General features: G+C 37.8%; 1 protein-coding gene across 11 annotated transcripts in view; it reads left to right on the forward strand.

The window, feature by feature from the left end:
* Nucleotides 1–14,080, forward strand: part of TEX11 (testis expressed 11) — a 34,985-nt gene that overhangs the window by 18,177 nt on the left and 2,728 nt on the right. For 5 of the 11 annotated variants that reach the window (XM_075054014.1, XM_075054018.1, XM_075054015.1 and 2 more), the window contains 12 exons: nt 556–658; nt 1,772–1,896; nt 2,665–2,750; nt 3,396–3,449; nt 4,183–4,223; nt 5,477–5,563; nt 7,196–7,266; nt 7,818–7,934; nt 8,838–8,910; nt 10,360–10,509; nt 11,506–11,614; nt 12,624–12,744. In XM_075054014.1, the coding sequence (XP_074910115.1) occupies nt 556–658; nt 1,772–1,896; nt 2,665–2,750; nt 3,396–3,449; nt 4,183–4,223; nt 5,477–5,563; nt 7,196–7,266; nt 7,818–7,934; nt 8,838–8,910; nt 10,360–10,509; nt 11,506–11,614; nt 12,624–12,744 (1,137 nt within the window). Of the gene's footprint in view, nt 1–555; nt 659–1,771; nt 1,897–2,664; nt 2,751–3,395; nt 3,450–4,182; nt 4,224–5,476; nt 5,564–7,195; nt 7,267–7,817; nt 7,935–8,837; nt 8,911–10,342; nt 10,510–11,505; nt 11,615–12,623; nt 12,766–14,080 lie in introns of those variants that run through there. The other 6 variants (XR_012653959.1, XM_075054020.1, XR_012653958.1 and 3 more) reach the window with 5 other exon arrangements.

A 14,080-nucleotide genomic window follows, 5' to 3' on the forward strand; every position in this document is an offset into this window, starting at 1 on the left:
CATTCTAATGGGGGAAACAGTCTACAAGTCGTGTCACCATGCCTCAGTATGTCAGGTTTCTTCTCAGATTAGAAGTCCTCCTCTCTTCAAGACAGATGAGCCCTGGCAGGAAAAATGTTTGATGTGTCTCACTAGAACTTCCCACAACAGTGTGTTAGTCCTCACCTCTGCAGAGAAGTGCACCTGCTTTACCTATCTAGGCCTTCTGGTTTGGGGGGTGTTAAACTTTACGGTTCGAAGTGGCAGAAGGGAGTTTAATTTTTCAGCATTCCCAGGGCTTCTCTTGCTTTCTGATTCTATAGCTCTAATTTTGAGGAATTGGCTTTTTCCTTAGTCTGGTCATTGTCAGCCTTTGGTGCCATGTTCTGCTCTAGTCACTTTACTTTTCTTTCCAGGAAAGATGTTGCCAAACCAAACTTCTTAAGTAATTTTATAAATATCAGCAATGTAACCATTAACATTTTGTCTATCTTTTTAGCTCTCTTTTATTGCAAATTATATTACTGATTTCAAGATGTCATTGTATTGATTTCCTTTAATCTCTCTTGTGAATAGGCTAAAGAGGCAGTTAAAGAAGCAGAGAGGTGTGATCCAAACAGCATCTTTACTAAATTCTGTGTCTATAAGATTGCAGTGATGGAGAAAGATACTGATAAAGGTAGAACCTGAAGGATAAAGGGTTCACTACAAGGAGCAGAAGTGCTGAATGTGTTAGAAAATACTAAGCAGATTTGGACTGTTCATCTTGAGAAAGACACAGTAGAGGGTAGCTACAAGAAGGGTCTATAAAGTCATTGAAACTGTGAGGCTGTAGATTTAAACTGTCAGAGTGGGATGCTTTTTGCACACAGTATGTAAGATGTGGAGTCCATTGCCATATCTGATACTGTATGGAGCCTGTAGCTATGAAGTCTCTAATCTTGTCATGGGCAGAAGCTATAGTAACGTCCCTGGGTGAGAATCATTGTATGCTTACTGTTTCTAATATCCTTTTGTATGCATATACAATATAAAAAAAGGATACTGAGCTAAATGAACTTTAACAGAACCATTATTGCTGCTCTTAATTTCTCTGGACAGGTAGAGCCTGAAGTTACCAGAAAATACATGAATTACTGATGTGACTTACAGAATGACATATCTCTGTAGACTCTTTCTCCTTTATAATGAGTTCTGCCATTGCATATTTTAATGAGAATCTTAGCTCAAGAAATGGAAATTGAGAAATATAGTCTACATTTACTTAGAATACAGAGTAACATGCAGAGCTTATTTTCCGATGAGTTCCGATGAGTTGCCAATAAATTGTTCTCTATACATCTTTTTAATGACAGCATAATTTGTTCGCATAATATAGAGTGGGAACCACAGCACAGTGTGAACATAAAACCAGCAGCACCCTTAGCACAAGCCAAGATGTGGGAGCTTGGAATCACGCCCAGACAATGTATTAGAGAAAGTCTTCTGTCTTTGGTGACAAACAGTTATTTAGCAGAACAAAATTAAGGATGTGAGATAGTTTCATTTGTATGGCATCCTTGTTCCCTTAGATTAGTAGCTTGGAAAGCCTTTTGGCACCTCTCTAGGAAGAAATGCGTAATTGTTGAGAAGTGCTGGTGTGGTCAGGTTTTCTTGTCTTGGTTTTTCATATTAAAAAAATAAATACAGCCTTTCATAAGTTGTTTTAAAGCCTCATTAAAACAGTAGAACTTTTCACCTTCCAATTGCTTCTGTTAAAAAAAAAATTAATTTTTCCCTATGTATATTTCAGCTGTGGAAGCAGTTATTGAAATGGGGAAGCTAGCAGAAAAGTTATCTCAACATGAAGACAAGCTGAGAGTGGATGAAAATACAGGCACTAACCTCCTGAGTTTAGCTGCCCAAATTGCTTTAGAGGTAGAGCAGATAACATTGTCTTTACTTTGCAATATTGATATAAGTAGGACAGCTGTAAGCTCTGTAACCTGGCCTACTTTTAATATTTCTATGTATTTCATGCATTTCTAAGTATTCCATGCTTCTGTGACCAAGGTCTCACTGAAATGTGTTGTGTAATGCAAAGTAGAAATTTATTTCACATATAAAGAAATTGTATTTTTAACATTTCTTCAGGAAAATAAAGGATTCTGAGTTATAAATGTTGGTATCTGGAAATGACATGGTGTATTTCTGTAAAATTCTCCTTAGCACAATGTTACGTCTTTTTCTGCCCCCGGGACTTGATCTTTCACGTGCTAGGGGGAAGCTGTGTACAAAATACACATAAGTCAACCATGAAAAGACTAAAAAGTCACTTGTCCCTCCTATTTGCCGCTTGGTTGGTGACTCGAGTGATGTCTGAACTGGCTGATTACATTGGCATAATTAGAAGAGGGTTTTGGTTGCCTTTTCAGGCTTTGTTCATACCACTGTAAGGCATGACAGCCTTGCCAGTCTGTACTGATCCTGTTCTTGCCATAGGCTCTTTGTGCATGAAATTGTGTGATCTCTCCTTGTGGTTTTCTCTTGATTCTGAGGGTCTTCTGTGCAGAGTCCTTTGTTCTTTTTCCTGCTAGTAAATGGCATGGACTTTTAGAATATGCTGTTGCTTTAAGGTTAGGGGGGTTTTTTGGTGGTAACCAAGGTACTGCAGTTTATACAAAATATGTTTTAATTTATTTTCAGAATGAACAACAACTTGTGGCTATCAAAGCTTTGGAGTATTTGTCTGAACATTTACAAGACTGCCGACAATTATTTGCAGCTTTAAAGTGAGAATTCAATACATTTATAAGGAAAGAGAAATTTTTGTGGTTTCTTTTTCAAAAGGAATTTATTATATTGAGGAAGGTGGAAAACAGGTTAGATGAAAGATTAGTTAGCAGTCTTTTTGGTGCTGCAGATGTACCTCAGGCCTGAACTCTTAATATCTACAGATGTTCCAAGTCTCTCCCAAGCAAATAGTATTAGTTGCTCTGAATTTTATGATTACATTGTGATTTGAACAGATGACCAACAGTGACTCTAATGAGATTGCAACAATATATTTGGTGAAAATAACAGTTTGTTTGTATCCTCTCATGAAGCAATATCTTCTTATTGAAATACTCCATCATGTTTATAAAAACAAATATTGTGAGACAGATGTATTTATTCCAATATTTGCTTAAAGCCTTTGTTAAAGTACCTTTATTTACTTACTGTTACATGATTTAACAAAGTGATATACGAAATAAGGCAATAGGGTGGGAAATAGTATAATCTTATTCTCAGTTTGACACTTCAAATTCTTCTGTGAGTTCCATGGGCTGATAGCATAAGGAAGAAAAGTGAGATCCTTTCTGGAAAATTAGGGCAAAGTACACAGTGAGAAAAAAATTTCTTCTTTCTTCATTGCTTGTTTTTCTCATATTTAGATGTTTGGTTCGTCTTATGTTGTCAAAGTTCATGGCAGAAAATGAAGAGAAAAGGTGAGTCTATTTGCAAAACCATTTTCTTACAGTGGATATATTGTACAAATGGTTTAATATTTTCTTGCTGGGCTTATTTTCTTGCGGAGTAATCAAGAGATTGGTTTCTCTGCTAGTAAAAAGTCCACCCAGATGACTTCCAAACTTGACCTAATGACATCACATAGGAACATCTTTTCTACTTGTATAATCTTTCCTTTAATTATTTGTGTTTTGCCTTCCTCTTTTATTAATGCGTAAGACTGTGAGCTGTTTTTGATGGGGAACGTAAACTAAGCAACCTCTTTAACTTTGATGCTAGGATGTGATATCTTTCAGAAGTTCTGAGTGAGAACTTCAGAGTGGGACCTCCCTTGCTGAAGACTAGCCACTTTGCAAATGGTGTGTTGGCTTAGAAGTAGGAGAACTGTACTGCTGGATTTTGACTGTCAAGAAAACAGCGTAGTGTCAGTGGGGTTTGAAGTTTAACCTGCAGCCCCAACAACTGGGAAAATCTCCCGCTGCACTTCTACAATGACCTTCACTGCTGTAGATCAACAGAACTTCTTGCAGGCCTTCAGTATTCTTTCTGCATCTTCAAATGCCAGACGTTTCTAATGCCTGAGATGTTTGTCAGGGGAGGAATGATGACATCCATAATTACGGAGATGTTGTATTTCAACATAAATAATGTGTTCTGTTGTAAGAAAGTTAATCAAACATTTTCTAAAACTTAGTTTTTCCTCCATTCCAGAGATGAAGATATCAACTCAATGCTGACTTACTTGACCTTGGGTATGCTTTTTTTTGTTTACATTTTCTGTAGTTCTTCCATCTGTGAACATTTTGTGATATGATTAGGTCTAAACCAACCAAATGTTTAGACTCTTTATTTCAGTCTAGGTTCCCAACTTGCCACTGAAATCAGTGAAAATTAAAACTGGAGATTCAACAGTGTTGTGAAGTTGGGTATGTGGTGTGAAGTGCTACAGGTTTTTGCTGTGGAAAGCTTGCAGGCTAGTGTTGGGAAACCTGTTTCTAGTAAAGCCTGTACTTGGGAGCTTCTCTCAGACAAAGGGGCAGTCTCTTCTAGGCAGTTTTCCTTTAATCCTTCATAAGGCCATGCATGCAAATAACAGATATTTGGGTACAAGCCACAGCCTGGGTGGCCTCAAGTGACAGTCTCCTACTTTGCATTGGCAGGAACAAAGTATCTTTAGTAGCAGAGCTACCACAAAACGAAGAAGTTTGGTTTTGTAAACTCAATTACCAGCGTAACTTTCTAGTGGCATTAATTAAATGCCAATGGTGGTCTTTGCTGTTCTAGCTGTTCAAAAAGGAACATTTTTTAAATGAAGTTAATGCTTCATTTTTTTGCCCTGGAAGGCTTAGAAAACTACAAGAAGTAATAGTAAATTGCTGAAAGACAGGAGAGGCTTGTCAAAATTGGTTCCCACTGTTAAGTTGTGCTGTCCTTTGAAAAAGAATTGTCTTGTTTGCACTGGAAAAGGTACAGGAGTTTTACAGAGGACTTTTCTCTGTCAGAAGAAATACTTAACTTTCACTAAATCTTTTTTATCCCTCTCTTCCTATCTTGGACAAGAAAGTGAATGAGATTGTAGAACTTTTCCTACACTAGCCATTCTTACTGCAACCAGGAGAAGAGAATAAAGACTAGAATTAAATTAATTAAAGGTTCCTTGAAGAAAGGCCTCAAACCTGTTATTAAATTTTAAAACCCTCAACTTTTTGTGAAATAAAGTAAAACTCATCTGCATTAGACTTCGGTGTCAGTAAACTTTGAAGAGGCAGTACTTGTTGGCAGCCTTATATATCTTATCTAAAATGCTGTTTGAGGCACCTTTTGATGTTTTTTATAAGCCTCTCTGGTCAAGGATATTACATGTAAGTTGTGAGAATAACTCTTCATCAGGAATTATATGGGAGGTTTGGAAACCTCTGTTTTGTAGTGTAGTTATTAGATTTGGAAATGGTTTTATTCTGCTCAAAAAGTGTTACTTACATATTGAACAACATATTTTCTGCAGCTCACAAGAGACTTGCTGAGTCTTTCACAGAAGAGAAATTTTCAGGGGACATGAGGATCCTTGAAGCTCACTGGTTTAGAAAAGTTGGTAGGTTGCACTCTCAAAATCTAAACTGAATCCCCTCCATCTCCACTTAGCCAGGCCTTAAGGAAGAAAGAAGTGTTTAAAGATGTAGTAGTTTTATAAAACTTGTCACCTTTGGCAGTTGCTGCCTTAACTAGTCTTAAAGTTCTGCTGCATTTTCTGTCTTCTGAAACTCTCTGATATGACTCATGTTTTAAGTCAGTTATCAAGACAAATACTCACACAAGCTCTATTTGACTGATGGCACAGCTGATAATTATTCCTTTCACCACAGGAATTTTTGTATGTGTCTGTGATACAACTCTTCATAGTTCACTATTTTTCTCTTAGCCCTTTGCTACCAAGACTCTGTTACAGAAGTAAAATTTAAGATCAGGCAAATAGAAAGGATAATGGTTTTCTTCAATATCTGAAAACAAATGCTGCTAAGAGCAATAAAAAAAACTTACTGCCAATCCTGAGTATGCATATCCTCATGTAGGCAAAATAAGAGTTAGGAAGTTCAGATGAGTGTACTGGTGTGATTGGTGCAGGATGAGCTTACCTCTGCCACCCAGATAGACTGTCTTAATTAGTCCCTTAAATCAGCAGTCCTGGAGTTTGCCTTGAACTACAGTATATGAAATCTAAATGGCAACCATTATCATAGATAAAGTGTTTCCTAGTGGGAAATGCAGCTCCCATGGAGCTGTCCTAAGACCTATCCTAGTTGTCTCTGGATTCTCGCTTAGTAGTCTTTGTTACACTGTTTTGGTAAAGGAGTCAGTGCATTTGCTATCTACAAATAAAAATATAAGTATAGGGTAATGGGTTGAAGCAGTTTTTCAGATTCTTGCTTCTGCCAGAGCATACAGGAGAGAAAATAGTTGAAATCAATAATAGAAGACATCTGCCATGATGAGCTTTTGCACACATCCTCACAATGTAGCCATGCTCCAATAAAGAGGAGTGAAGGAGAGTGAGAAGCAGCAGAGGTCAAATACAGTAACATCAGTGTGAATGGAATCTGTGCTGACCATGACCTTTCCAAGGCAACAGTCTCACAGAATAAACAATTCAGACACTACAAAAACATGTCCTAGGGAATAAATTAACATGAAAGTTAGGATCTGCAAAGTCACTGTAGAATCTAAACATTTAATTGGGTCAGATTCTCACACATAAATCATTTGATTGTCTTTAGATGTCTCATCCATTTACTAATTGGAATTGTGTGTTTAATTGCCATGTACTTGACCCTGCTGGGGTAAAATGGAGAATGTTTCAGAATGTGGGGTTTTTTTTCCTTTTTTTTAATTTGTCTTGGGAATATTGTTCAACACTTACTCAGATACTAGTTTTGTTTACTGACATAAGAAAATGCTTCTTCCAGTTCATGCTCTTGTGGGTAGGGTATATGGTAGAATGGATAATGGGTTATGATGAAATTAAGACAAAATTTGAAAGCATGAATAAATTGTTTTAACAAATCACTAATAATGGTGTTTCCTACTGTTGTTAAATGAGCTGTTGATGATATTTTGATTAAGAAAGTGAATTTTAGAATGTGAACTGCCTATTACTGGAGATTAGATGAGCATGCCTGTAATGTTGAAGACTTTTATTCTAGTCTCCATTTTTTTATGTCTTTGCTAGCTTGGAACTTAGCTGTACAGTTCAGGGGCTGCCCTGAAAAGATGAGGGATTTTTTTCTACTGTCTTTCAAGGTACGTACTTTTGCTAGTACTATCTCTGATTGAGGAATACTGTCATCTGTCTAGTTCTGTTAGAAGTTACATCCATGTATAAAGTATCTACTTGGAGACATGCTTGTGTGCTCTGAAGATGGTGCACTTGTGTCAGAAGGAGATTGACTTGTAATACAAAATGTAAGCGTTATTGTCATACTTTATATTCTGTTGCTTAAAAATGTAATAAGAAACTGAGACTTCAGTGAGAACTTTCTAAAATAAATGATGTTTGGAAACTGTATCATTAATACAAACATGTTAAGTACTGAAGTCCTGATCTCCATACAGAACTTCTACCAACATGTCAATTTTGTATGTGTTTGTAGAGAGGGGGACTCCAACACTGCTTTACACTTAAATATAAAGTAATCTTGTGTAATTGTATAAGTAAAATTGCAAAATGAATATATACTATTCATGACTGATTACTAAAAGTGTCATAGAGGAAACTCAGCAATCATCTGTTCATGAGCAAATTGCTTTATATGGGCAGAATTCTCATTACCTTTTCCTATTTTTGGTGTCAGTTGTCCCAGTTTTGTCCTTCAGACAAAGCTGTTCTAATTGCTCAGAAGACATGCCTGTTAATGGCAGCTGCAGTTGATCTGGAAATGGGGAGACAACAAGTAACACCTTCTGAACAGGTAGGGTGTTGCTGTGTTAACTGATTCTGTATGCATCAGTGTAGCATTTTTTCTTTTGATTTTGAAGTCTTAGTTTTTTTCACTCAGAACAGGATATTGAGAATGTAAGCATGAGAACCTTTCATAGTTAATTGGAATCAATGCACCTAGTGCTTTCCAGACAATTGTAAATGTTGGATTTCTGTAAATTAGTTCTCTTGACTTCAGTGGATTTGAACAAATTTATATCAGCAAAGGGCAGTACTTTTTGTTAGCAGAATTTCAGTCTACCTTACATATTATGTAAGGAGTCTGCTGCTAAACATTGGTTGGTCAGGCAGATAATTACTGCATCTTTAGGATTATGCCATTGCTGAAAGTAGTTACCAGTATGGTTGTAATAAAGCTCACAATTTTTTTTTGTTTTTTTATGCATACATCCTTTTTTGGGGGTGTTGTACTTACTGTGGTAAGAAGATTAAGGAAAATGTACAGTAGTTTTGAAGGAAGTACGGAAGTCTGCTGCACAGTGATTGTTGTAGAAACTTACTTTTGTGAAGACCAATGCACAGCAATTTGTGTTGTGGGATTTAGTGGTTTGTCAGTCTCAATAGTACTATTTTATGCTTGGGAGCTAAAATAAATGATGTCCCACAGGAACCCGTATGGTTCTTTCTGGGCCAATGGAACATTCAGTGTGAGGAGGCTTTGTCTGAGGTGTGGAGGTCTTTGAAAAAAGAGAACCACCCCACCCCCACCCTGCCCCCCCCCCCCCCAAAACAGTAACTGATGTAGATTATGTTAATTAGGTTGATTCTTAACTTATTTTATAGTTAGGTATAAAGATCCTGTTAGTTGTGACATATATATTCCTTTCACTTTTAAAACTATGACAAAAATAACATCTTAAATTTTGTAAAATAGACAGAGCTTTTGACTCAGGCCCTTCAACATCTCCAGGCATGCAAGGAGATATGGAAAGTTCTGAAATTAACAGGTAAGCTACAAAGTGTGCCTGTTCAGCACAAGAAACTCTTAGACTTAGTCACTACATTAATGGAAAATACAGGGCATATGGAATTGCTGTCTCAGCTGAAGGGTGTTGAAGCAGATATATGGCAATATGATAAAAGAGCTGGCAAAGCTAACTACTGTTTTTTGTATGTTGTTGCAGGCTTTTTATTGTATAGGTGCTGTGAAGTGTGGAACAGTCTTTCAGAGTGAAGTTGGGTTGGCTGTTCTGTCTTAAAAAACGCCAAGCTTTTTGATCTAGAGTGGAGTTGCTCTTAGTTTTATTAGCCTCTTTCCATATAAGGCATTGCAGAATACAGAAAGTCTTGCTACCACCCTTTGAAGTGTCAAAACCTATCCTCTGTTCCCTGACTATTCCATGTCAATTTAGATCAGATATTACGTGGAGACTGGCATGTTTTCAGCTGACAGCTGAGATGCTGAGTGACTGTTAGCCTAGAGGATGCATGCTTCACTTTTTGGGTAGTATATTAGTAGAAAAATTCCATTAGACATTCCTTGTCTGGCCTGTGGTCTGCTTTCTTTTCAGTTATAGGTTTGGGACACTGTGGAGTTTCCATTGTAAGATGCATTAGTATTTAACTTTTGTCAAGAAATTTACTTGCTGGTTTTTTCCCCCTTAAAATTTCAGAATGAAAGGTTCATTATATGGCCTGGATTTGGGATTCTCTTTGCTCTTTTGCACTGAAGGAAAGGTAGCTCAGGAAGACTTCTTCCCTTTTAAATTTCCATCTTTAAAATCCCAAGGGGTTGATTATCTCAGTACAGGAACATATTGGAGTTTCTCCTGCAAAGCTTTGTGGAACGGTAGCCTGGTGCTTCCTTCACTCGTCCACGCGTTGGCTAAGGTCTAGTGAAAAGCCTGTTGCCCTGGAGGAATCGGAGAATGTCTTTTAGATGTAAAAACAAAGGTCTTTGTGATAGTTCAGTAAAGGATTGTTTGGCATTTGTATCAGGTTGACACCTTCCTAGCAGTTCTGCTGTTCTCCCACCCTTGTTCTGTGTTTAAGGATTTCCTGAGGGCTTTCCTACCAGAAAGGGGACAAGTCCTATAGAAAAATTTGAAGCTGATGATAACTTCTTTCATAAGCTGGCCTTCTGGTACCTCTTTTACCTATCTATGAAAATGGCTTCCCTAGTAGCTATTACCTTGCCTAGGAGGGTTGCATGAATTTAGCCAATTACAGACAATCCAGGTTTTTTGGGGGGCGAGGCATGGTGGTTGGTGGGGTTGTGCTTTGGACATCTGAGGTTTCTGTCCAAGGCTACTTCAGAGTTCCACTTACTCTCCTGTTAAATCTGAGTACCTTGATGGTTTTCCTGCCTGTTGGAAGCAAAATTTATACCTTATGGTACACCATGTGGCTTTAAGAAAATAAATCATTACATATAGGCAGTTCTGTCTCTTCTGTAGGAGATTTTGCTAAAGACCCAACGGACACTTTGTTGCTGCTTTATGAATTTGAAGCAAGATCCAAACTGAATGATCCAACACTCCACAACCTTATGGAGTCAGTATGGGAGCAACCACAAACAGAGGTCAAGACGCTAGAAATCATTGCATGTAAGGACTGCATAGTTCTTCAAGTCATGAAAAACAGTTTTTGTTGCTCTTTCTTGGTCATTTAGGGTGAACAGGATTATCATGCATTGTGCAGCATGCAGAAAATGGGTCTAACCATATATATTTTGTCCTGAAGCAAAGATGCTTAGGATCTCAGCAACATTAGGAGATCGGTATTTTGAAATACCGTATTACGTGGATGATGAACCAGAAATTTGTGACATCCTTCCATTTCTAGGCCCTGAGACATTTGTATAGATTGTGAGTCTGGAAAAGATTATTCAGATAAACTTTTACAAGCTCCAAACTGGCAAAGGCCAGAGAATGACCCTAGCAGATTCACACCCCAATACAGAAGTTTTAGGATGTGGACTTTGGATAGATACACAGTTTCCACTTAAAGTTAGTGTAGTTAATTTTTAAATAGCACTTCTTTATACTGTACCATACTTCCATCACAAAGTTCTAGTCATGCCTCCTTGAGAATCTAGAGTAGGATCCAAGGAAGATGAGTAAAATTTAGAGCTACTATGGCAAATCTTTGCAGGGGATTCTATGGATTGCATAAACACCTCCTTATCTCCCTTGTCTGAGGGAGTATGCACCTGGGCTTAGAAACACCATACTGACATCCTGCTCCTGCCTAATTTTCCCATCCAGATTCTTAGGCTCAAGGAGACAAACAAAACAATACTCTTTATTTTAGAAACCTCCCCCCAATATTTTTGGGTTGCTGCACCAGAAGTAAACAGTAGTGTGTACATGTAAATTATGAAACCTACTGTGCTTCTGCCTTGTAGTCCTCATTGATGAAGTGCACAGTAGAAAAGTAGTAGAGAAGCACTAGCTTGTGACCAGCCCAGGCATTAAGCAAATCTCATTTCAGTTGTTTATCACAAGGAATCTGGCAACATGCTATCATTTATTTTAGTGAGCAATGAGATTAAAGTCTGGCTCCAGTCATTTCTTTCTTCTCTATTTTCTTTTGCATTTAAGCATTAGCAATGGAATCTCCAGCTCGGTATCCTGTACTGTGTAAGAAAGCTCTCAAGAGTGCACTAAATCTTCACAGAAAGCAGCCTGTCATTGATGCTGTGAAATTTAGGTTAGTGTTATCACATAGCTTTGCCATGAGCCTGTGACTGGAAATGCTGACAGAGAATAAAACCTGCAATTTGAAAAAAGTGGATTTTAGTTTCTGTGCAAGGTTCCATTTCTTGCTGGCTAACCAATGTGCCTCTTAAGTATGACTGTCTAATGGTTGTGTTAACTGCAATTTGTTTACCTGGCATATTTTCTGAAACATTCATATTTCCAATAAATGAATCAATTGAGGAACAAAAATGAAAATTGGATCCAGAAGAGGTCTGTGGCTGTTTCTTGTGAGGAAGGTGTTCATTTCAAATGTTACCCTGCAGTATTGAACTAGGTATTTCAAAGACAATGAAGTGAAGAGGAATTAAGGGCTGAGAAGAAAGCCATGAGTTGTAGTTAGTGATATGATGCCATAGTACATACATGATTTATTTTGCTGGGTAACTGGCTCTCTAACAGCTGTACCTTATGGAATCTGAAAAACAACCTGGTATGTGTCCTTCTTTCTCATTTGTGTCCCATGAAGGATTTTTTTTCCTCCTTTTCAAGTTCCTTGCAGTAGCCACTGGGCAAAGGCAACAGTTAATACTGCCTTTCTCACTTCAGCTGAGAAAGACAGATCTGTTTTCAGAAACCATGTATTTGTTACTGGTTTTCTGTGGATGCTGACTACTTAGTTCTTGTTGGTGAAGTTAGAAAAGGTACTTTTTCCTCACTGTCATGTGTACCACCCTAGAAAATATTATGTCTGTCTTTCTGTGTTACTTTAGAGCCCAGCAATGAAAATAATGAAATACTTGCTGCTCTTGGCTCTCTTTTTACATAGTTTGTACAAGTGAGATCCGATACTAGGAAAAGATATGTTTCTGCTATAAGAATGTGAGTGTAGTAAGCACCAAGGTGGACATGTCTGTCTGACAATCATAGAGACGTAAGTTAGTGTGCTGCTGATACTAAAAAGAAGCTGTTTGTGCACTTGGTATTTATTGTTTCCTCTTTTGCTCTGTTTCAATTCTCAGCAAATGCCTACATAGTTTGATTAATCTTTCTTTGCCGACTGGACTAACAGACTTGGATGCCTGTGTACTGCAGGAGGTGTGGCACTACTTTGAAGATGCTCTGAGTGTAGTTAGCAGCACAGTAAGTAGAATAGGAAAACAAGGGATTAGGAGATGATTCTGAGCACATTTTAAAAAAATTCTCTCCAGAATGAGAATCATTAGTAGACTGAACATTGCATAGTGTTATATATGGAGCAGCTAAGACTTCTTCAGTAAAAGATACACTGAAATTACCTCAAAAGAAATGCCTCTTGGATACTTATGACTGAATTATGAATTTCCTGGATTTTGTAAGGGCTTTTTTAGAGACATCTAAGACCAAATTTACAGTGCCTATTTTAGAAACATCTTTAGCTAGAACGTCCATCTTTCTTCCTCTTGCTTTCTACATTCTTATGCTGAATATAGTTTTTTAAATGCAGATTACTTTTCCAGATCAGTTTAAAGCCAGCTAAAATTTGGATACTGGTCCTGCTTTTTTCTCAGCTCTGTTTTGTTAAATGTATTTGGGAACTTACTATGTTACTATTTTTTCCAAATGACCTAGAACTAGATTCCTGTGCTGTCAGTACTTGTGGCACCACGTGTCTTTTTTCTGTGAGGACAGGTATATGGAGAGTAAAATCTTTCAGTAAGCATTTCTGCTGCTCCTTTCAGGCCTGAAGCATAATGCTGTACAGTGAAGGCAGTTGTACTGAGGAAGTCAGACATTTCTACTTAGAATTTCATAGCTAAAAATCAGTTAAGGAGGGAGCATTCCTGTTCAGGATTAATGAAACCAATACTATGATTCATAGCTTCATTCTGTTGCATGGCTGTTTCTTTAGTCAGGTTTGAATGTGTCTTCTTTTATAGAAGTGGCATAAATATATGCTGTTCCTGACTTCCCCAAAAACGTGTCCACATTTGTGCCTGCCTTTCACCAAGTTTCTCATCTATAACTTTGATAATGTTCTTGTTGAGGGATATGAATGAAGTGTTAATGTGGACTGATACTCATAACAGCAAAACTTCACAGTACTAGAAGGCCTTCTTTTGCAGTCTTGCTTATGGCAGCAGGTACTAATTGGTACCATGCTAGGAGGTGGACACTGGGGCATTACATCAGTTCATTATCAGTTAGAAAGCTGGTACACCACTCATGATTTATACCTCCTGTTCAGAAATGCATGTTGCAGTTAAAAAATTCACTCTGTGCCCTCTTACTTAGGATGAGAAGTATCTATCAAAGAGGGAAAAGAAGTCCTTCCAGCCTCCCCTTAAGGATTTGCATGGCAAATAATTGCTTCTGCTTCCCTTCCCCAACTGAATCAGTTCCCCACCAGGTTCAAAGTATTGTTGGGTACTCTGGCTTCCGTTCTGCAGTTATAAGGGCAGCTTTCACTCTGGCAAGCCATTGCCACAGTGCATAGAGA

Source organism: Buteo buteo, chromosome 22 (genome assembly GCF_964188355.1).
Source record: "Buteo buteo chromosome 22, bButBut1.hap1.1, whole genome shotgun sequence".
NCBI lineage: Eukaryota > Metazoa > Chordata > Aves > Accipitriformes > Accipitridae > Buteo > Buteo buteo.